This window comes from Stegostoma tigrinum, chromosome 31 (genome assembly GCF_030684315.1).
Source record: "Stegostoma tigrinum isolate sSteTig4 chromosome 31, sSteTig4.hap1, whole genome shotgun sequence".
In the NCBI taxonomy this organism is placed as follows: domain Eukaryota; kingdom Metazoa; phylum Chordata; class Chondrichthyes; order Orectolobiformes; family Stegostomatidae; genus Stegostoma; species Stegostoma tigrinum.
Window position 1 is genome coordinate 38,959,294 of NC_081384.1, and position 23,437 is coordinate 38,982,730.

Here is a 23,437-nt window from a genome sequence, read left to right on the forward strand (position 1 = left end):
TAAATGGTGTGGGGAGAAAGTGGGAATATGGCATTGATAGAGGATCAACCATTAGCCGTTGAACGATGGTGCAGGCTTTAAGGGAGTGACTAACTTGGGCTTCTAGTCCTATTTTTCTGTCTAAGGCATTGATGCAAATTGTAAAATGTTGAAGCTGCTATACAGACCCATGTGGGACTCTACACATTACCTCCTGTCAATCAAGCAGCTAGCCTTTTATACGCTGTTTTCTATCTCCAGCCGCTCTTAAATCATAATAATACATTGTCCTTTATGCCATGAATTTTTATTTTTCACAATAGCCTTTGATGTGGCTCCTTACCTAATGCCTTCTTGAAATCCAAGAATTGTATGTCGACAAGTTTCCCTTTATCTACGGCGCATTTTATACCTTCTAAAAGAGGAGCCTAATAAATTGGTTGAACATGATTTGTCTTTAACAAAACCATGTTAAATCTTCCAATGAACTTACAATTCTCTAAATGCACAACTATTACCTCTTTAAACAGTCAAAGCAAACGCCTTCCCCATGCCAAACATTGAACGAACTGGCGTGTAGTTTCTAGTTTTCTGCCTTACTCCTTCTTGAATAGAGGGGTTATGTTTGCTATTTCCCAGTCTGTTTTCCTGAATTGAGGGAACTGGGGAGAATTAATCCTAATGCATCTACTGCCTCATTAGTATCCTCTCTAAAGACCCCAGGATGAAGTTCATCTGGACCCAGAGATCTGTTAGCTCACAACTCTATCCATTTGTTCAGCACCATTTCCCTACTGACTATAACTAATATCATAAAATTTTCTCTGTTCACATGACCTTGGTGCACAACTATTACCTCTATCAATGATCAAATGGCACTAGGCTCTTCAATGAGGACAGATAATTCCCTTAACTTAAAGAAGGTTATGCCTGTTTTGTTTGGACTTTCTCTGCCTTCTCCAGTTTACCCTGCTGAGGTGTCCCCTGCAGTGCCTTTTCCGGAACTTGTAGTGAGAACTCACCGTTCCTTTCAGACCCTCTAGGTCACATGTGAGGGACTGGATCTGCCTCCGGTAATCGTTCGTCTCCTGCTTGGCCTGGCGCAGGGCTTCTGCCTGGCGAGTGGCTGCATCAGTCAGATCTGAGAACTGAACACAATGGGATGAAGTTAGGAGCAAGACAGTGAGCAAAAGACAGGGATAGTCAACAGACTGGGCCAGGTCTCTAAGCAATCTGAGAGCATTGTATCCACTGATACACTCTAATGCCCCTGAACACATCATCATCCACTTCACAGTCAAGTTCCATTTCTGTTTGATTTGGGACAACCAGTAATCACTGATAAATTATTGTGTAGCCTCCTGCTGTTGAACATCCACCAAAGTCAGCTGGGGTAGAGTGAATTTTTAAGACTGTTAGTGCCAGCAGTGAGTATCATTCCCAGTAGCACTAGGCTAAAGATCACCATACCAGTCTCTGTGGAAATTCCTGGAGAGGGGGTCAAACCATCATCTGCCCATACCATGGGTACCCCTCTGTTTTCTTTGAGTCAGAGATTCAGGAATTCCAATTCCTCTCCTTGGACTGGCACGTGTAAGCCAGGCAGAAACTTGAGGGGCTGTATTAAGGGAATACTGCAATATTTGATGTGCCATTTTCAAATCATATGCAAATCTGATGCTAAGTAAGAAGCTAAATCTGCTTTCTCAGGTGGATACAAAAATTTCCATGGTACTGATTTGAAAAACAGGAGAATTGTGCCTTGCTGATACTTAATCCAAAAGGTCACAATGCACTTATTCGTCTCATTGATGTTTCTGGAATCTTGCTGTGGACGCATTTTTCTCCCCACTGGGTTGTGAGTGTTGCTGGCTAAGCTAGCATTTATTGTCTGTCCCCAAGTACCCAGAGGGCAGTGAAGAGTCAACCACATTGCTGTGGGTCTGGAATCACATGTAGGCCAGACCAGCTAAGGATGGCAGTTTCTTTCCCTAAAGGCAATTATTGAATCAGATGGGTTCTTGAAACAAACAATCAAAAGTGTCTGCATAGTCTTTATTGGGATAGTTCTTCTGTTTAATTCCAATTTACTTTGTTGAATTCAAATTTCAACATCTGTCAGGGTGGGATTTAAACCAATGTCTTGGAAATATTAACCTGGGACTCTAGATTACTAGCCGAGTGAAATTACCACTATGCTACAACCTCTATGATTCCTACATATATAACAGGGGCTACTCTTTAAGATTGTAGAGTATTTTGGTTTGTCCCAAGACTATGAAGTTCTTTAAAAATATTACGCTACCTTCTTTATAAAGGCAGGGCTAATATTTGCTGTTAGTGTCAGGGAGCTTGCTCACCTTAGACTTGTACCACTCCTCAGCCTCCTGCAGGTTCTTGCTCGCAACAGACTCGTATTGAATGCGGATGTCCTTAAGGGCAGCAGTGAGATCTGGCTTGGACACATCCACATCGACATGGACCTGCTGCATTTGTATCTGATCTTGCAGCTCCCGGATTTCCTACAGGACGAAAACATCAGTCAGTTCCATTTTCTGTGCTTAGGCACGTGGTTCCCTCTTCCATCTCCTAAGCTGCGGGGCTCTGGTCCTTCTTTATTCCCAAAAATTTCGGACCTCATCCCATCTCCAAGCTCTGGAACAGCAGTTAAAATGGGAAGGGAACAAGGTGAACTGGAAAGCCCAGAGGGAATGGTGCAGGAGCAGAGAGTGAAGATCTGAGATCTGCAAGTGAGATCCTGACTATCATTTGCTAAATAAGAATGAGGCCAGGTCTTTCCCAGCAGAACAACAGATTGTAAATGGTGTGTTAAACAGTATCCTCCAGATACACTTTTTTTGATTCTTTGCTTGTCCTATTAATGTCACCATTTGTTCCATCATCTCTATCGTCAGTAAATCTCTTCTACCTGCCACCCAAACACAGAGCTTCTCTTTTCTTCTGCCCTCTCCTTTTCATTCCAGATTTATAAATTGTGCATTTCCAAGTCTTCCCTGTTGTCACAAAGTATTGATAAAGCCTGCCATCTTCCTTTTGTTCTTCTCTCTACAGACATTTGTTGAGGATTTCCAGCATCTGCAGAACTTTGTTTCCAAGACTTTGAGATCTTGGCTTTCCTACAGTCACGTGACTGAATCCTGGCTTTGAGAATTCACAAATGAGAGCTTTTTACCAACTCTAAAGAGGCTGCTGGTGACTGTTTAACTCTTCAGGCACACCCAGTAAGTGGCCTGTTGGGGTGTGGGAGCAGGAGCTCGATCACTGCTGCCAGAATCCAGTCACTTGATACTACTCCCAATCACAGCTAGGGAGCCCTTACCTCATCGTGGACTTTCTTTAGGAAGTCAATCTCATCCTGCAGGGATTCAATTTTCCGTTCCAGGTCAATCCGTATCAAAGCAGCATCATCGACGTCCTTGAGGGAAGTGGAGAGGGCAGCAGAGTTAGAGACACCATTGAGAATGTGTTCAGGCACCAGAAAGGATATGCATCTTAATGGGCTTTCCAGACCCTACTAACTTCAGCAACAATCTGGTAAGGGAAGGATGTTAGAGAGGACTTCCAGCAAAGAAGATTACACAGAGGAAGAGGGGTTTCAGGAGGGAGATGGAAATGGGCAGCAGAGGGGATTGAAAATGAAAGCCCAGAAATGGCAGCTATTGAATGTTACTATCAAAAGTGTAGAGGTAGGCTTTGCTCAGTCCTCTTCTGTACTCTTCATCCTCCTGAAACTTTACAATGTGCCCAGGGCTTGAAGGCAATCTTCTAAAATCAAACCCTGCAATTTCAGAACATCTTTCTGTTCCCACCCTGTGTCTGCACACAGACTTCCCAGCACCAGTTAATGTATTGCTCACAGGAGTTTGAACCTCGGCTGACTCTCACATTACCTGGGGGTGGCAATCAGTCCAAATGGAGGATCCCCACTGTTGCCGTGGCTGGAATCAGATAACTCAGCACGGATGGAATTATTGTTTGTACCATACTGGGAGTGCATTACTCCCCAAGGCCAGGCTGGGCTGTGTGATCAAAAGAACATATGGAAGGGGAGCTGCAGTACGGCATACAGCCTCCCGAGTGTGTTCCACCAGCCAATACAATCTGACCCTATATCCACAGGGCTGCTTGCCCCCATTATCCTTTAATTCCCTGAGTGATCAGAAGTCAAATTCAGCATCCAACACATTCAATGAAGGAATTCTCTGCAGTGAACAGCTCTAACAATTCACAACCCCTTGAGTGAAGATCTTTCTCCCAGCTCAGGGTGAAATCAGCAGCTTCTTATTCTGAGGTTACCTGTCTGTGTTTTAGATTCTCTGGCCTGGGGAAGTGTTCTGTCAGTGCCCTGTCTCAAACTCCTTGAGAATCTTTTGCCTTTTTATTGTTAATGCTTTCATGGGGTGACAGAATTGATGATAAGACTGGTACTTCGAGTCATAGAATCATGGAGTCATCTGGCATTCAGTCCAACTCAGCCATGCCCACCAGGTTTCTAAACTAGTCCCATTTTCCTGCATTTGACCCACATCCCTTTAAACCTTTCCTGTTCATGTACCTGTCCAAATATCTTTTCAATATTGCAACTGAACCTGCAATTATCACTTCCTCCAGCAGTTCAATCAATATATGCACCACCCTCTGTGTGAAAAAGTTGCCCCTCAGGTGTCTTTCAAATCTCTGCTCTCACCTTAAAAATATGCCCTCTTGTTTTGAAATCCCTCACCTTGAGGGAAAAGACCATTGCTTTTCACCTTATCGATGCCCTTTATGATTTTATAAACTTCTATAGGTTCATCCCTCAACCTGTAATGCTCCAGTGAAAGAAGTCCCAGCCTCTCCTTAAAATTCAAACTCTCTAGTCCCAGCAACTTCCTTGTACATGTTTTCTGATGGGCCTGTCTTTATCTACCACCAACACAGCTAATAAACTCATCTGCAACTGTTTCCTCCCCTATTCCCACAGGGACCTTTTTGTTAATTAACTGGAGAGCAGCTGAAAAGTAGAAACCAGCAATTTTTGCACATTCTTTGTGAACTAAATCAGTTTTATTCAACAGTTGATAATTGGTAATTAATTGGAATTTAAATTTCACCATCTGCTAGCGTGGGATTTGAATCCATGAATTTAAGACATAGATGAGGAGAAATTTCTTCTTTTGGATGACAATGAATCTGTGAATTATTTACAGCGTGGGCTGTACAGGTTGGGTTAATAAACAAGGCCAGGATCACCAGATTTTTAATGAGCAAAGGAATCAAGGATTATGGAGAAAAGGCAGGAAAGTAGAATTGAGGATTATCAGAACGGCCATGATCTTATTGAATGGTTGGGCAGACTCAATGGGCTGAATGGTCTATTCTGCTCCTATAACTTATGGTTTTATGATCATTTGCCCCCACAGCACAGCCCTGGGCCTTGAGGTCACTAGTTGGCACAGTGGCATGGTGGCTCAGTGGTTCAGTGGTTAGCACTGCAGCCTCACAAAACCAGGGACATGGGTTCGATTCCAGCCTCGGGTAACTGTCTGTGTGGAGTTTGCACATTCTCCCAGTGTCTGTGTGAGTTTCCTCCAGGTGCTCCGGTTTCTTCCCACATTCCAAAGATGTGCAGGCTAGTTGGATTGGCCATGCTAAATTGCCCGTAGTGTTCACACAATAGCAGATAAATGAACTAGTGTGTAGGGCTAGTTCACCGAGGGGCAGGGCAAAGGCACAGTAAGTGTGCTCGGCTACTTCATTGGGCATGTATGGGCAGGACTAGGGTAGATTGGGTAGTTTAGTGAAAACTTCTCCATTTAGAACTGCCTTAAAATTCATCAATGAAAGTGAATTTTAGTAGGTTCTATAAGAGGTCTGTGATCCTCACCAAGAGATCTTCCATCTTATGCTCTACCCAAGTCATGGGTTTGGGTGGGATGCTCCAAAGGGCGGTGTGAACTTGTTGGGCAGAAGGGCCTGTTTCCACACTGTAGGGAATCTAATCTAAAAAAAACACCATGCCCGCAGCCTTAACAAGATTGTCTCTTATTCTTCAAACTCCAGAGAGGATAGACCAATTTACCCAGCCTTTTATCATCCCAGGATCTATTCCAATTCACCTTTTTGGTACTGTGCAATCTCTTACCCATTGGGAAAACTGTGCATGACGCTCCAGATGAGGCCCCACAAAGCCTCATACATTTTGTAACAAAATTCCCCTTTAAATGTACTGCAGTTCCATTGTAATAAACACCAACATGCCATTAACCTTCCTAATTTCTTTCATAACTGCATATTAAGTTTGTGCTCCTTGTACATGTAACTTACATTTCTTTAAACATCAACAATTAGCAGTTTTATGCCATTAGAACAAATTTCTGCTTTTCTTTGTGGTTACAGTGAAAGCCTTACACTTTCCATATTATACTCCATCTTCTGCCTTGTTGACCACTCAGTTAACTGTTCATATCACTTTGCATCCTCCTCATCGCTTACATTTTTATCTAGCATTATATCACCAGCAAGCTGAGCTCGATTGCTCCCAATTGCTTCATTCTAAGTTGTTAATATGAATAGAAATAGTTCAGATCTCAGCACTGAACTTTGTGCCACTTCACTAGTCATAGCCTGCTAGCATGAAAATACCCCATTTATCTCTACTGCTTCCTGTCCATTAAACAATGTTCTAAAAATGTTCAAAAACACTTCCAACTCCACATTGTGAATTAACGTTTGTGTGCCATGTTTTCAAGTATTTTGGAAATGTGAGCAAGCTATCTTTACTAGTTTTCCTTTATCCACTCTACTAGTTACATTCACAGTTTCCCTTTCAGGGATCATTATGTGACATCATGGAATCACAGTAAAAGATGGCCGAACATTTGCATCATCAAACCTTATATGGCAAGTGAAATGGAAACAACCTGCCCACAAAACCTCACCCAGGAATAATTGCCCTAAGAGTGTGAATGAGGGCCATCTCTTACCCATAAGAAAACATCTTGACAATCAACTGGATTCCGAACTGAATGTGAGCAGACCATTTCTCATCATAATGGGATTCTGGAACGTACCTAGAAATAATCTAACCATTTAAACTAGGCAGCAGGATTCCATTAAAGATAATCTTGATATTTCACATTTTCTATAGATCTGTATCCTCATTGTTTGCAAATAGACATTCACATTTCAGTCTAGAGTTGGTATAGCTTCTGGCTTACTCTGCTGTAAAGCAAATGATGTTCACCCAGTCATCTGTGCAGTATCATTTCACAGAACTTCTCTCCAATGACAATCTAACCCCAGTTGATGGCAAGAGTTGAGTTCCACTTTGGATGTGACTTGGGTAGAGCAAAAGATGGAAGATCTGTTGGTGAGGATCACAGACCTCTTATAGAATCTACTAAAATTCTCGTTCTTTGATGAATCTTAAGGCAGTTCTAAATGGAGAAGTTTTCACTATACTGCCCAATCTACCCTAGTCTTGCCCATACATGCCCAATAAAGTAGCCCAGCACACTTACTCTGCCTTTGCCCTGAACCCTCGGTGAACTAGCCCTACACACCAGTTCATTTCTCTGCTATTTCAATTTGGTTTGCTCTGAGCATCCCCTTACTGGTGCAAGGTTTCACTATTAGAGACGTAGAGTCCCAAATAATAGTCACTGTTTTCTTCTGCTGGTATGTCTGATTCCAATGAGATTTATAATCAACTTGTTGCTGAGATCCCTTTCACTTTTGTGAATGGAGACATGTAGAAATTTTTACCTGTCTGAATGCATTTAAGTTGTTTTCAGCCTCCGTCCGCAGATTGATTTCATCCTGTAATCTGAAAAACACAATTTTAGATGAGGGTTAGTAGGAACTGCAGATGCTGGAGAATCTGAGATAACAAGGTGTAGAGCTGGATGAACACAGCAGGCCAGGCAGCATCATAGGAGCAGGAAGGCTGGCATTTCAGGCTGAGACCCTTCTTCAGAAAAATAAATTAATTTTAACCCCACTGCGAAGCCTCTTCTAAGGATCTTACAGTGAAGAAGTTACCCCTCTCCCTCTGGAAAAACCTCAGTGGATCTCTCTCCCACTGCAACTCTCTCGTAATCCTTTTTTTTCTGAAGAAGGGTCTAGGCCTGAAACGTCAGCTTTCCTGCTCCTCTGATGCTGTTTGGCCTGCTGTGTTCATCCAGGTTTCCACCTTGTTATCTTTAGATGAGGGTGATGTGATTTTGTGATATAGGTTGAAGATCCAGCTATGATTCTGATAGTACAACTTTCTGAAATAGTGCCCTCTGCCCCTGGCAGTACCCAGTTTCCCAATGAACAGACTTCCATCTGCAAACGCTCATATTTAGATGTTTTCTGTTTTCTGTATGTGATTCCAGAATTTCCAATCCTGTCTCTATAATCCATTGTCGAATGTCTTCTTAAAATTCACATACTAGCTGTCCAGTGAGCCCCTTCAATTAGCAACCAAACAATTGAACTCCATTAGGATAATTAGATGAGAATGGCATGCTGACCTGACTCAACCGGATTACACCTTGATGAGTGCTCACTCATCCTCTCCCCAGCAATAGGTACTGACATAATCAAAGTAAAACTGTACATGCTGGAAATCTGAAATAAAAACAGTGCTGGAGAAACTTACGAGATCTAGCAGCACCTGTGGACAGAGAAACAGATTTAATGTTTCAAGTCCAGTATGACGCTTTTAAAACTCATAGATATTAGCACTTTTCCCACTAAGGTAACAGTCCCAATACTCTCCATGCACCCCCTTCCTCTTTAAACGAAGGAGTAAGATTTACAATCATCTCATCTTCTGCTGGTATGTCTGATTCCAATGAGATTTATAAGCATCTTGTTGCTGAGATCCCTTTCCCTTTTGTAAATGGAGACATGTAGATTAGCCAGCTTCTTAGAATCATAGAGATGGGAGCCATTCAGCCTATCTTGTCCATCCTGATGCAACCACATCTAGATGCCCTTTCCAATCCCATCTTCCTGCACATGGCCCATAGCCCTGCAGCTTACAGCATTTAAGATGCAGATCCAGGTATTTTTCTAAAATAAAGAGTTTAGTATCTTCACCTCACATCTTCACCAACAACTCAGGCAGCAAATTCCAGATACCCACCACCCTCTGCATAAAAAGGCTTTTCCTTACATCCCCTCCAATCCTTCTGCTACTTCACTTGAATCTCTGATCCCTGCTTTTTGAACTTCTTGCCAGAAGAAACAGGTCCCCTCTCTATTCTATCTCTACCTCTCACAATTTTGTTTACCCCAATCGTGTTGCCCCACCGCCTTCCCTGTTCCAAGGAAAACAACCCCAATCTCTCCTTGTAGCTACGATTCTCTAGCCCTGACAATATTCCAGTGAATCTTCTCTGCACTCTCTCCAGAGCAATTACATCTTTCCTATAATGTGGTGACCAGAACTGTACACAATACTCCAGGTGTGGCCTCACCAGTATCTTACACAGTTGCATCATTACATCCCTACTTTTTATTCTATACCTCTGCCAATGAAGGAGAGCATTCCGTATGCCTCAGTTACAAACTTATCTACCTGTACTGCTACCTTTAGGGGCCCGTGCAATTGCATAACTAGATCTCTCACTTCATCTACTTTTCCCAATTTATAATAATCCAATTTATAATGTATTCTCTTTTACTGTTTGACCTCCCTAAATGCATTACCTGACACTTATCAGAGTTAAACTCCATCTGCCACTTTCCTGCCCACTCCACCAACCACCTGTAGCATTTTGGAGCTTACAACCATTCTGTCTACTATCCATTACACAACCAGTTTTTGTGTCATCTGCAGATTTCCCAGTTGTGACCCCATGTTCAAATCCAAATTGTTAATCTATAAAAAGTAACAGCAGGGGTCCCAACACAGCCCTGTGTGACATCACGTGAAACAGCTTTCCATTCACAAGGACAACCATCGGCCATTACTCTTTATTACCTTTTTCCAAACCAATTTTGGATCCAGTTTGACACCTTAACCTGTTTACCATAAGGCTTTACTTTTTTGACCAGTCAAACATGTGGGATCTTGTCAAATACCTTAAGATCCATGTTGCACATAGATTATCTTAATTTTTTGATCGCTCTGTCCAGGTTGCCGCTCATTCATTTCTCAATATCCTTGAGACCTTGTTTCATTTCTACTTTGAGAACCAGAGCAGAATATTTGTTATACAGTACCTAGCTTTCCCTTAATCTCCTATATGATTATCTACCGAAGCCTTTCCATACAGTTCTCCTTTGTGTCTCTTGTGCTCTTTTCCTCATCAGACCATCAACCAGTCATCAAATTTTCTTATAACTTTCTTTCTTTTATTTGTCCATGGGGTTTGAGTGTCACTGACTGGGCCACTATTGCTTTCCCATCAGTAATTATCCCAGAGAAAGTCTGATTCATTTATCCTGTGTTGCCTGTTGTTGATTTCTATAACGTGAACAGTGCTTGTTGCAACCCTTTCCATTTTTTGGTTGTTTAAGAATTTCTTCAACCAGCCTCAGCAATTGCATTATTGCTCCAGGAGCTCCATAAGACCATAACACCTTGGAGCAAAATTGGGCCATTTGGCCGGTCAAGCCTGCTCCACCATTCAATAATGGCTGATATATTTCTCAATCCCATTCTCATTTCTTCTCCCTGCGATCTTTTGATCCCTTTACCAATCAAGAACCTATCTCTGTCTTAAATACACTCAATGACTTGGCCTCCACAGCCCTCTGCAGCAACGAGTTTCATAGATTAACCACCCTCTGGCTGAAGAAATTCCTCCTCATCGCAGGTCTAAAGGGTCATGCCTTCACTCCAAGGCTGTGCCCTTGGGCCCTAGTCTCTCTTACTTGTGGAAACATCTTCTCTACATCCATTCTATCCATACCTCTTAGTATTGTGTACGTTTCAATGAGATATTGCCTCATCCTTCTAAACCACTGTGCATATGAAAAGCCCTCCAGCCCTGGGATCATTCTTGTAAACTTCCTCTGTACCTGCTTCAACACGAGCACATTGATCCTTAGATAAAGGACCCAAAACTGCTCACAACATTCCAAATGCAGTCTATGGTCCTCTTTCAGCTGTGTAGACTTGTTTGGCATGTTGCTAGTTACCTACTTCGATAAATATGTCTTAGTCCATTAAATAACAAACTGATTATCTTCCCATCATTGTTCCCAATAGTGTCTTTCTCAAAATTTGTCAAAAACCAAAATCTTGGCTGAGGGCAGACAGATGTCAGTTGAACATTACGACTTTGCTTTGCTATTTGTGTGATCCTGCTGTGTGCAGATTGACAGCTATGCTTGATCTACGTGGTTGCAATTGGGATTTTAATTCTTAAGTGGCAAAGATGAAAATGGGTTAGCCTAAAAACATGCAGCTGGGACTCAGCATGGGGTGTAGAGAGCTGAAGGGTTATGTAGATGGGATAGGCAATGCTTATCTGAGGCAGCGGTTTGCCACTTATTTCTTGTAGAAATTTTATACATCACTTTTAGAATCTTACTAGTGCTGTGTAGCACCTCTTCATTGGTGAAATTGTTCTTCCATGAAATTTGCAAGATCTTTCATAGAAAACTTGAGTAGAAGAACACAAACATAATGTTACATTTGCTGTTCTCTTCCATGTCTCACTGAATGGATTGTGGTTGGTACTAAATTAGCATGTTGTGTCCTGGCTTCATGGTAATATTGTTAATATTGATGGTGTTAGACCATGTGGACTTGATGTGGAGATGCAGCTGTTGGTCTAGGGTGGACAAATCAGAAGTCACATGACACCAGGTTGTAGTCCGACATATTTATTTGAAATCATAAGGTTTCAGAGCACTGCTACTTTGTTAGGTGGAATGACATACCTGAAGAAGGAGCAGTGCTCTGAAAGTTTGCAATTTCAAATAAACTTGTTGCACTATAACCTGGTGTCATGTGACTTCTGACCTATACCAAGTGGAGTCACCAAAAGACCAATATCATGTTGCCAATTCTTGTACGCATATTGATCTCTACATCACCTTCCTGGAGATGTTGCTTCCTAGGTAGGGGAGGTGATTGTCAAGGTCCTGTGGCCCAGTGGTGGCCTCTTCAGGTCTTCTCATAGATTGTACCTTGACCAAATTTTACGCAACCTGCATGATTCGTCAGCCGCCAATGTGATGTCATCTGCAGAATCCTGGCCTGTCAACTGCTAATGTTGCCATTGGATACCAACATCTATACCCTCCATCACTTCCCACCTGATAAGGTGACCACCAGAGGAAAAGGAATGGGGAGAGGATGCAGCCTTGCCATTCAATATGTACTCTGGAGTGTTACATGGTTGTGTGATGTACCAGCAACTGCCAATGGATGCTATCTTGAAATCAATGAAGTTGACTGTAAATGGCTTATGTTGGTTTAGACACCACTCTATGTTCCCAAGTGTAAAGAAATATATTAGCACCCATTCTTGTCACCAAATGTTACATCTCATCTTCAGTAGCTCCTAAATTGGAATGCTTCAAAAATGGATATAAAAATGGTCTGGATTAGAGGTTTCTCTTCACCAAATTTCCTCAACAACTGCCTCAATTCTTCTGACATTTTATTGCTACTTTTAAATTCACCATTTCCATTGCCTCAACCTTTCCCCTTCCTTCATGCTATCTATCCAGAGTCTTCCGCTCTCGCTATAAAATAAAATTAAATCTGTTCTCATTCCAGTGCATGTTATGTAAAAAAATCTCCCTCTCCCTGTCTCTCTCTCTCCCCCCTCTCCATTTTTTACATTAAGTCTCCGCATTTGTTGTAGCTTGTACAGTTGAGTTAAGGATGCCCATGGGTTTTGCAGATGGTGTGGTATTAATATAAATATCCTTCCATCCTACAGTAATGTCATTCAAAGTGAAACAAATCCCTTGGCTTAAACAATACTGCAGTGAAAATTTCTTTGCCTTTCTCCTCAGCTCAATATCTGCTTGGCAGGCAATTAAACTGAGATCTTTTTATATTAACTCATGGGATGCCAGTGTCACTGGCTGGCCAGCATCTCCTGCTTGTCCCAATTGCCCATGAGAAGGATGCGGTGAGTTGCCTTCCTGAATTGCTACAGTCCATGTGCTGTAGGTTGACCCACAATGCCCTTAGGGAGGGAATTCCAGGACATCATTGAAGGAACAGTGATATATTTTCAATGATGGTAAGAACTGCTGATGCTGGAATCTGAGATAACACAGTGTGGAGCTGGAGGAATACAGCAGGTCAGGCAGCATCAGAGGAGCAGGAAAACTGATGTTTTGGGTCAGGACCCTTCTTCAGAAAAACAAAATGTATATATATTTTCAGGTCAGGAGTGGCTTGAAGGGGAACTTGCAAGTGTTGGGTTTCCCATGTATCTGCTGCCCTTGTCCTTCCGGATGCAATTGGTCATGGTTTAGAAGATGCTGTCTAGTGATCCTCATCAGTGCATCTTGTAGATGGCATACACTGCTGCTAATGAACATCAGTGTTGGTGGGAGTGGATGCTTGCAGATGTGATGATTATCAAGCAGTATGCTTTGTCCGGGATGGTGTTAAGCTTCTTGAGTGTTATTGGAGCTGCACCCATCCAGTCAAGTGGGGAGTCAGGAGGCGAGTTACTCACTGCAAGATTTCTGGCCTCTGACCTACACTTGTAGCCACTGTGTTTATGTGGAGAGTCCCATTGATGGCAAGGGCAACCCCAAGAATGGTGAAAATGATAGGGCTTTCAGTGATTCTAACACCATTGAATAATGAGGGACAGTGTTTAGGTAGTGTCTCATTAGACCTGATGTTTGTGTCACATGATCGTTACTTGCCACTAGTAAGTCAGTCCAAACCTAGATAATGTCCAGGTATTTGAACATGGGGTGCTTCAGTATTTGAGGAATCTTGAATGGTGTTGAACATTGCACAATGGTCATTTATGAAGCACCTGTAGATGCTCCCCTAAGGAACTCTTGCAGAGATGTCCTGGAGCCGAGATGATTGACATCCAACAACACAACCATCTTCCTATGTGCCAGGTTTAACTCCAGTGGCAAATTTGTCCCTGATGCCCATTGATTCCAGTTTTGCTCAGGCTCCTTGAGGCCACGCTCATTCAAATGCAGCCTTGATGTCAAGTGCTCACTCTCACTCACCTATGGAATTCAGCTCTTCTGTCCATGTTTGAACCAAGGCTATAATGAGATCAGAAGCTGAGTGGCCCTGGCAGAACCCAAACTGGGCATCACTGAGCAGGTTATTGCTGAGCAGGTGCTGCTCAAGGGCATGTTGATGACACCTTCCATCATTTCATTGATGATCGTGAGTAGACTGATGGGGCAGTGATTGGCTGGATTGGATTTGTCCTACTCATGTACGGGACATACCTGGGCAGTTTCCTACACTGTCAGGTAAATGTCTATCTTGTAACTGTACTGGAACAGCTCAGGCTAGGGAATGGCGAGTTCTGGACACAAATTTGAGTATATTTGCTGGAATGTTGTCAGGGCTCATAGTCTTTGCATTGCTTCCAGCCATTTCCTGGCATCACGTGGCTGAAGACTGGTATCTGTGATGCTGGAGGAGGCCGAGATGGATCATCCTCTCAGTGCTTCTGGCTGATGATTGCTCTGAATGCTTCAACCTTAACCTTTGCACTGATGTGCCGGGCTTTTCCATCAATGAGGATGGGGACATTTGTAGAGTCTCCTCCTCCAGTGAGTTGATTAATTGTCCACCACCATTCACAACTCAATGTGGTAGGACAGCAGAGTTTAATCTGATCCAATGTTTGTGCATTTGATTAGTTCTGTCTGTCATTTGCTGCTTGGCACACAAGTAGTCCTGCTTGGTAGCTTCACCAGGTTGACCCTCACTTTTAGATATGCCTCGTGCTGCTCCTGGCTTGCCCTCCATCATTGAACCAGGGTTGATCCCCTAGTTTCATGGTAACGGTTGAGTGGGGGATATAATGGGCCATGAAGTTACAGATTGTGTTGGAGCACAACTCTGCTGCTGTTGATGGCCCACAGAGCCTCATGGATGCCCAGTCTTGGTTGCTAGATCTGTGCGAAGTCCGTCCAACTGAATATGGGATAGTGTCACACAACAAGAGGGAGGGTATTCTCAATGTGAAGGCAAAAATTTATCTCCACAAGGAATGGACATAAAGACTACACTTTGTAGGGAAAGCTTTTGTGATCTTCTTAAAGGTTATGAGAGCCATATTAACATTTCCTCAGGGCTCCTGGTAAAGCAAAATGGTTGTTGGCTTTGGTACACTGATTCTTGATGAGTCAGTTGAAGGTGGGAGAAGGATGGATATTGGAAGCATAACTGATGATGTTTTCCAGCTCCAAACAGAAGCAGGAACAGTCACTGATGGACTGGGAATGGTGTTGAGGGAGGATGGATGATATGATTGGAACAGGGATTATTCCACAGACCCTACAAAAAGACAGGTTAACTGGGTCCCATATGAGTAATCCTTTAATTGGAGGAGGATGAAGAATTTAGAAGATGTTTGTGAGGTGCATTGGATCATCTTCTAATTTATGCACTTGGTCAACCATTCCCAGGACAGGCACAGCATGGGGTTAGATACACAGTAAAGCTCCCTCTACTCTTTAACAACCCCTGAGGAGCTCCATTACAAACCTTCCTGCAGCCTGAAAAGCATCCATTGACTGTTACTTTGTTTCCTACCGCTCAATCAATTATCAACTATCAAGCCCTTTGTTCATTTTACAAAACTCCATTAGATCAATTTACAACTTGTAAGATCAAGAGATTACTTGGCACATTTTTAAAAATTGCTATCCAATAATTTGGCAATTTGCCACTTCTAAGGGAAATATTTTGCTGAGAGTGTCCTGGATCTTTGATTGGTAGAAAGGCCCTATTGCTGCGGTAACTGCAAGGATGGGATGGTGGTTCAGTGGTTATCACTGTTGCCCCATAGCACCAGGGACCTGGGTTTGATTCCACACTCGGGAGCCTGTCTGTGTGGAGTTAGTACATTCTCCCTGTTTCTGTGTGGGTTTCATTCTGTTGCTCCGGTTTCCTCCCACAGTCCAAAGATACGCAGGTTAGGTGGAATGACCATAGTAAATTGTCCATAATGTCCAGGGATTTGTGGGCTAGGTGGATTAGCCATGGGAAATAGGGTGTCATGGGAATAGGATGGGGGCTTGGGATTGGGTGGGATGCTCTTCGTAGGGTCAGTGAAAATCTGATGGGCTGAATGGCTTCTTTTTACACAGTAAGGATTTCATGATTTTATGACTTTAATCCTCTGAATGTAAGTGAGCTGCCTGACCCACAGTGGACAGTACATTGACCACTTTGTTCAAACAGAAGATGTCTTCCACTCGAAGCTTTTATCAAAATCATTCACTGCTGGGTAATGGGTCCTGAATGTGCTGTAACATGTGGTGCTCAGTCAGGACTATTTTACTCATATTGTTGTTCATCCAGCAAGTGAGGTGTCCATCCAAACCACTAATGGGGAGGTCAGAAATTTCCTTTTTTAGACAGGTCGGGTGTGTGACAGCATCCTTCCTTCCTTTCAGTCTGGGTTCAAAGCAGCAATGGCCAAATTTGGGGTTTGCAATAGGGAGAGGTAAGGCACTTGGCTTGGAGAATAATGGCTAAAAAAAAATCTGATGTCCCAACAAACAAAATCCACATACAAAATTTAGAATGAAAGAATTTGCACTGAATTCAGTGGGTAGCCTGATATCAACTACGCAGTAAGCTTTGAGATACTGCATTGTCTTCTTCAGTCAGTACCTTGCAGTCTAACTTCACCTTGCCATATCGGTGTGGGATACCCGGAAAAAGTCCTCAGCTGCTCTGAAGTGATGGCACAAGTCTCATGTCAGGAGGCTGCAGTTCTCTGCTCCTTGCTGGAGTGAGATTGCCAGTTGGTGACTATTGAAGGAAGTGTTCAGGCAGGTTTGTTAGAGTATTTGGCTCAGGTAGACATGGAATAAGAAACAGCAATCATGCTCAGCTGTTCTCCCCTGTATGGTTTGTGCTCAGCAATGGAAACCCTTCTATCTTGGGCCCCAGGCCTGAGAACCTAGCAGTATGAGTTCAACACAGTCAAACTTAGAAGAAAGCGTAACGGTCTCAGTGACATATCTCAGGCCTAACAGCAGAAAAGTGGTTCCTATTGCCCTGTTGTAACAGAGGGGTGGTCACTACGCAGGCTAAGACTTATCAGTTATGGAAGGAATGAATGACCACCAGACAGGGTAAGGCAGGAACTGCAGCAGTACTCTGTAGCTATTCCTCTGGTACTTGTGGAGGAAATTGCCAACAATCTGCCCTGACACACTCATTTCGATGTAACAGTCAAGAAAGCACAGCAACATCTCTACTTCCTCAGGAGGCTATGGGAATTTGACATATCCACAAGGATATTTACCAATTTTTATAGATGCACCATAGAAAACATCCAATCTGGGTGCATCACAGAGTAAAATGGCAACTGCTTTTTAGAGAATTGTGAACACTGTCCAGTGCATCACATAAACCAGCCTTCCATCCATTAACATCATCTATACTTCCGACTGCCTCGGGAAAGTGACCAACATAATCAAAGACCCCTCCCACCCTGGTTACACTCTCTTCTGTCGGGCAGAAGATATTACAGATTGAATATGTGTACGAACAGATTCAAGAACAGCTTCTTCCCTGCTATTATCAGGCTTTTGAACAGACCTCTCAAATGTTAGTTCTGATCCCTCTATCTGCAGCCATAAGACTGTATTCTGCATTCTGTTCTGCTGCCCTGATGCACTTTGTATGGTATGGTCCACCTGTATAGCATGCAAAACAACACTTTTCGCTGTATCTCAGTACATGTGACAGCAATAAATCAATCAATCACAGGCGAAAGTAAAACAGCCAAATTTGTAGCCACACAATTGGCTCTGATGCTTGGAGAGGAAAGGTAAGTATGGGAAGGTTATGTTAATAGCAAATTGTAAGGGAAATAGATCTTTCTGTGGGCACAAATAAGACTCTAAGATGGCATGTTGTCTCCTTGGTGTTTGGGTCAATGATGTGTCAGAACATTATAGAATATTCTGGAAGGGAAACGTGAATAGCCAGTGGTTGCGGTACACATCAGTACCAATGAAATATGTTTAAGGAAGTGGTGAGATCCTAAAAACAATGATATAGTGAGTTATGAACCAAGTTGAAAAGTAGACCTCAAAAGGTAATGATCTCAGGATCACTACAAGTGCCACATGCTAGTGAGAATAGGAACAGCAGGATATCTCAGATGACTACATGGCTAGAGAGATGGTGTGAGGGAGAGGGTTTCAGATTTCTGGGACATCAGGACCAGCTCTGGGGAGATGGCACCAGTACAAGCTACAAAGGATGTACCTAAGCAAGACTGGGACTGGTGCCCTGGGGGAATATTTGCTGGTGCGATTGGAGAGAGCTTACACCAAAATGGCAGGGGAATGGAGCCTATATAGGGAGGCAGAAGAGAGAGAATCAAGGGCAAAAATAAAAAGACAATAGGAATAGGAAATAAGAAAAGATCACCAAACTTTAGCAGTAATGTTCAAGAAAACATTAAAAGGAAACCAGAGATACAAGCAATAAAGGCATAGTTTAATGCTGGCTGATTTTAATCTGCTTATAGAATAGGCAAGTCAAATCAGTAATAATGCTGTCCAGGCAGAATTCCTGAACTGTGTACAGGATGATTTTCTGGATCAATATGTTGGGGACCCAATGAGACAACAGGCTATCCTCAACTGGGTATTGTGTAATGTGAAAAGGATAATTGGCATTCTAGCTGCTTCAGGCCCCCTAGGGAAGAGTGAGCATAATATGATAAAATTCTTCATTAGGCTGGAGAGTGATATAGTTAATTTTCAGATTAAGGCCCTGAATCTAAAAAGGAAACTATTACGGTATGAGGCTCGAGCTGATTGTGATAAATTGGGGACGTTACCTCAAAGGATGATGGTTCATTGGTAATGGTAAACCGTTAAAAAGAGTGCACAGAGGAACTGCTATAATTATTCATTCCTGTCTGACGCAGAAATAAAACAGGATGGGTCATCTAACCATGACTAACAAGGAAAATTAGGGAGGGAATTAGATCCAAAGAAGGGACATGAACAGAAATAAAGCAGCTGATCTGAGGATTTACAGCAGTATAGAATTCAACAGAGGAAGGTAGAGGGATCGATTAAGAGGGGGGAAAATACAGTAGGAGAATAAGTATGGGGAACTGATCGCAAACGTTTCTACAGGTATTCAAAAATAAAAGATTCTTGAAAAGAAATGTGGGTCCCTTCAGTCACAAGCAGGGGAAGTTGCAATCGGGAACAAAGATGGCAGACCAATTAAATACCTACTTTGTGCTCCCCAACATTTTTTGGGAGTTATGCTTTGTGAAGACAGAACCAAAGTTTATTCGAGGGAAACACTTAAGTAAATCAGTACCAGTAGGAAATTGGTGTTTGGGAAATTGATAGGATTAAAGACTTATAAATCAGGAGTAATCTGCATCCCAGAGTACTTTTGGTAGTTGCTATAGAAATAGTAGATGCATTGTTCACCATCTTTCAAGATTCTATAGACTCTGGAACATTTCCTATGGATTGGTAGCTAATGTAATCTCACTACTTAAAATAATTGAGGTAGAAACAAAATGGAATTATGGGCCAGTTGGCCTGATGTCAGTAGTAGGGAAAATGCCAGATCCATTACAAAAGACTTAACAGCAGAGGACTTGGAAAACTATAACAGGATTGGATAGAATCAACATGGATTTACAAAAGGATAATCACGGTGACAAATCCAGTGAAATTTTGAGAGGATGTGACCAGTAGAATTGATAAGGTGGCAGCCAATCGATGTGGCTTACTTGGACTTTCAGAAACCTTTCGATAAGGTTCCACATAAAAGAGATTAGCATGTAAAATTAAAGTTCAATTGGGTTGGGTATTGTAGTGTGCTGGCTGGGGATGGGAACTGGTCAACAGACAGGAAACAAAAAGTAGGTGTGATACATGGGTTGTTTTTCTCAATGACAGGCAGTAACCAGAGAGGTATACAGGGATCAGTGCTTGCATCTTGGCTACTTGCAATATATGTTCATGATTTAGATGTAAAATCACTACGTTTGCAGATGACTCAGTGGTAGGTGGGATGTTGAGCTGTGAGAAGATTGCAGAGATACTTCAGTGTGACTTGAACAGGCTGAGTGAGTAGGCCAATGCAGATGCTGTATAATGTGGATAAAAGTGAGATTTTCCACTTTGGTTGCAAAAACAGGAATACAGATTATATTCAGAATGGTGACAGGTTGGAAATGTGGGAGGTACAATGAGACATGGATGCCCTGATACATGAGTCACTGATAGTAAGCACCTAGGTGCAACAGGACATAAAAAGGACAAATGGTGTGTTAGCCTTCATAGTGAGAGAACTTGAGTACAGGAGCAGGGAATTCTTACTGCATTTGTACACAACCTTGGTGAGCCCACATCTGGAACACTGTATGTAGTTTTGGTCTCTCCTGTTTGAGAAAGGAGGAAGACAGAAAGACAGGAAACTATAGGCTGGTTAGCCTTGGTCATTGGTAAGATTTTAGAGTCCATTATTAAGGATGAGATTACAAAGTACTTGGAAGAGCATAACAAAATAAGGCAGAGTCAGCATGGCTTTGTCAGGAGGAGGCCATGCCTGACAAATTTGTTAGAATTCTTTGAGGAGGTAGTGAGCAAGATAGACAGAGGAGAGCCAGTTGATGTGGTCTATTTGGATTTCCAGAAGGCCTTTGACAAGGTGCAGCACAGGAGACTGTTAAATATGATAACAGCCCATGCGTTTAATACAAGGTACTGGCAGGGTAGAGGATTGGCTGACTGGCAGAGGCAGAGAGTGGGGATAAAGGGTTCTTTTTCAGAATGGCAGCTGATGGCTGGTGGAGTTCCACGGGGTTCCATGTTGGGACCACAACTATTCATGTTACACATTAATGATCTAGCTGAAGGATCTAAGGCCATTGTTGCTAAGCTTGCAGATGAAACAGGTTGTTGGAGGGACAGATTTATCAGACTGATTCCTGGGATTGCAAGTTTGATATATGAAGAGAGACTGGATCAGTTTCAACTGTATTCACTGGAGTTAAGGAGAAGGAGGTGTTCCTCATAAAATTCAAATAGGCATGGATAGGGCAAATACAGGAAGGATATTCCTGATCAGTGGGGAGTCTAGAACCAGGGCCTACTGTTTACGGGGTCAGTCATTTAAGGTTGAGGAGAAACTTCTTCACCCAGGGAGAATGGTGACTCTGTTGAACTTGTTACCAGAGAAAGCGGTTGAGGTCAAAACATTGAATGTTTTCAAGAAGGAGTTTGATATAGTTCTTAGGGCTAAAGGATTCAAAGGTATGGGAAGAAAGCGGGAACACGATACAGATTGGGTGATCAGCGATGCTCCTATTGAATGGCAAAGTCAGGTCAAGGGGCTGAATGACCTACTCCTGTACCAATTTTTTATTTTTCTATATAACATCTTGTCAGAATAAATGTGGTCATTGTTATTGAATTAGGATAATTTTAATCGGTAGTGGCAGATACACCAGGAACTGGATTAGCACTAATGCATTTCGTATAGGCTATATACAGCCGGCCCCAGACATATCAGGTCATTCTCTAATGCCCTGCACACCCCACATCCCCAGCTGAGCTGTTTAAAGTGTTGTTATAGGCCCTTTATACACTCTGTTCCAGCTCTGAACCACACCTTGTGATGCCAAACGGGGGAGAACAAGAAGACTGTAAATTGTAGAAAGCTGTTCTCTAGGTTCTTTGGCTGAATTTAGAGAATGTGATAATGCTGAGAGATGGTCAACACACCAAAACAGAAGGGGTGTGGTGATTCCACATTGCTGCCCATCTCCAGGGTAGGGAAGGGGCTGAATGAGACTATGAGTTACACTTCAGATGGAACTCGAAGTTTCAGGGACAAGGAGGTAGTGCACTTGTGGCAACCACTCTAGATGCTGGAGTGGAAAGATCAAGGTGCTATCTTACCCAGCTCCTCCTGAATAGGATAACAAGAGGAGAAAGGCCGAAGATGCCACAAAAGAGTGACCCTTGTATAGTCCGGACGGTGAAGGGGGCAACTTCAGAAAAGCATTCAAACAAATGGAAAATAATTGGGGGTAAACTGCTTCCAGTGGTGGAAGGGTTTGGTGACAAAGGACACAAATTTAAAATAAATGGCAGTAGATCCAGAGACGAGATGAGGAGCCGTTTAGGATGCAGTTGTGATCTGGAATCATTAGCTGACAGGTAATTGGAAGTTGATTCAACAGTGACTTTCAAAAGAGGAATTGGATAAAACTTGAAGAAATGGAATCGGCAGAATTTGGCGACAAGGCAGGAAAGTGAAATTAATTCAAACAGATGCACAGACATGATAAATTAAATGGCCTCTTCTATTCCTGGATAGTTTGACTAATGGGGCTAGACTTTCATTGCCACCTTCTGGTGATTCACTAGTGAGGCAAAATCTGTATCAACACAGACCCTACCCTGTCCTAGAACAGGGTCTGGAACAGCTAGGTGATCTGCCCAACTGAGGTATTAGCCCAGGGAGGTAGGGCAGGGGTAAGTGCAGAGGGTGTAATTAGAAACCCAGTTGGTGTACATATCTGAGAGTGTCATACCTCTGTTTCAGGTTGTTGTGGTCCTCCAGTAGGTTGTCCCTTTCGATCTCCAGACGGGCCTTGGCACTGTTCAGCTGGTCTAACTGCTGTCGCAACTCCCTGATCTCATCCAGGTACATATCCCCCAGCCGGCTAGGCTCCTTCCCCTTGATCTGGTTGAGCTCAGTGGCTAGGACCTTGTTTTGATTCTCCAGGAAGCGAACCTTCTCAATGTAGCTGGCAAAGCGATCGTTTAGTTCCATCATCTCAAATTTCTCATTGGTCCGTGTCTCCTTGAACTCAGCATTGAGGGCATCTGATAGGGAGAAATCGAGTTTCTCTTGGAACAAGGTGGAGCTTTTAGTTGGGTAGTTGATGTGCTTCAGTCGAATCATTGAGCTTCTGGAGGAACTTGGCAGAACAGACCTGCACAGAGAGAATACACAGAAAACTAGAGGGTATAGTTTTAAGATGAGAGGGGAAAGTTTTAAAAGGGGCCGAAGGGGCAACCTTTTCCACACGGAGGGTGGTGCGTACATGGAATGAGCTGCCAGAGGAAACAGTGGAGGCTGGTACAGTTGCAACATTTAATAGGTATGTGGATGGGTACATGAATAGCCAGAGTTTAGAGGGATGTGAGTCAAATGTTGGCAAATGGAACTAGAATAATTTGGGATATCTGGTCAAAATGGATGAGTTAGGTTTGTTTCCATGCTGTACAACTCTATGACTCTATGACTCATAAATTA

At 42.8% G+C, this 23,437-nt stretch overlaps 1 protein-coding gene across 1 annotated transcript in view; it reads right to left on the reverse strand.

The window, feature by feature from the left end:
- gfap (glial fibrillary acidic protein) overlaps positions 1-23,437 on the reverse strand; it is a 55,768-nt gene that overhangs the window by 17,815 nt on the left and 14,516 nt on the right. The window contains exons 2-6 of the mRNA XM_059638744.1: positions 22,710-23,114; positions 7,747-7,807; positions 3,320-3,415; positions 2,340-2,501; positions 1,002-1,127 (exon numbers count right to left, since the gene is read on the reverse strand). Coding sequence (XP_059494727.1) covers positions 1,002-1,127; positions 2,340-2,501; positions 3,320-3,415; positions 7,747-7,807; positions 22,710-23,114 — 850 coding nt within the window. The remainder of the gene's footprint in view (positions 1-1,001; positions 1,128-2,339; positions 2,502-3,319; positions 3,416-7,746; positions 7,808-22,709; positions 23,115-23,437) is intronic.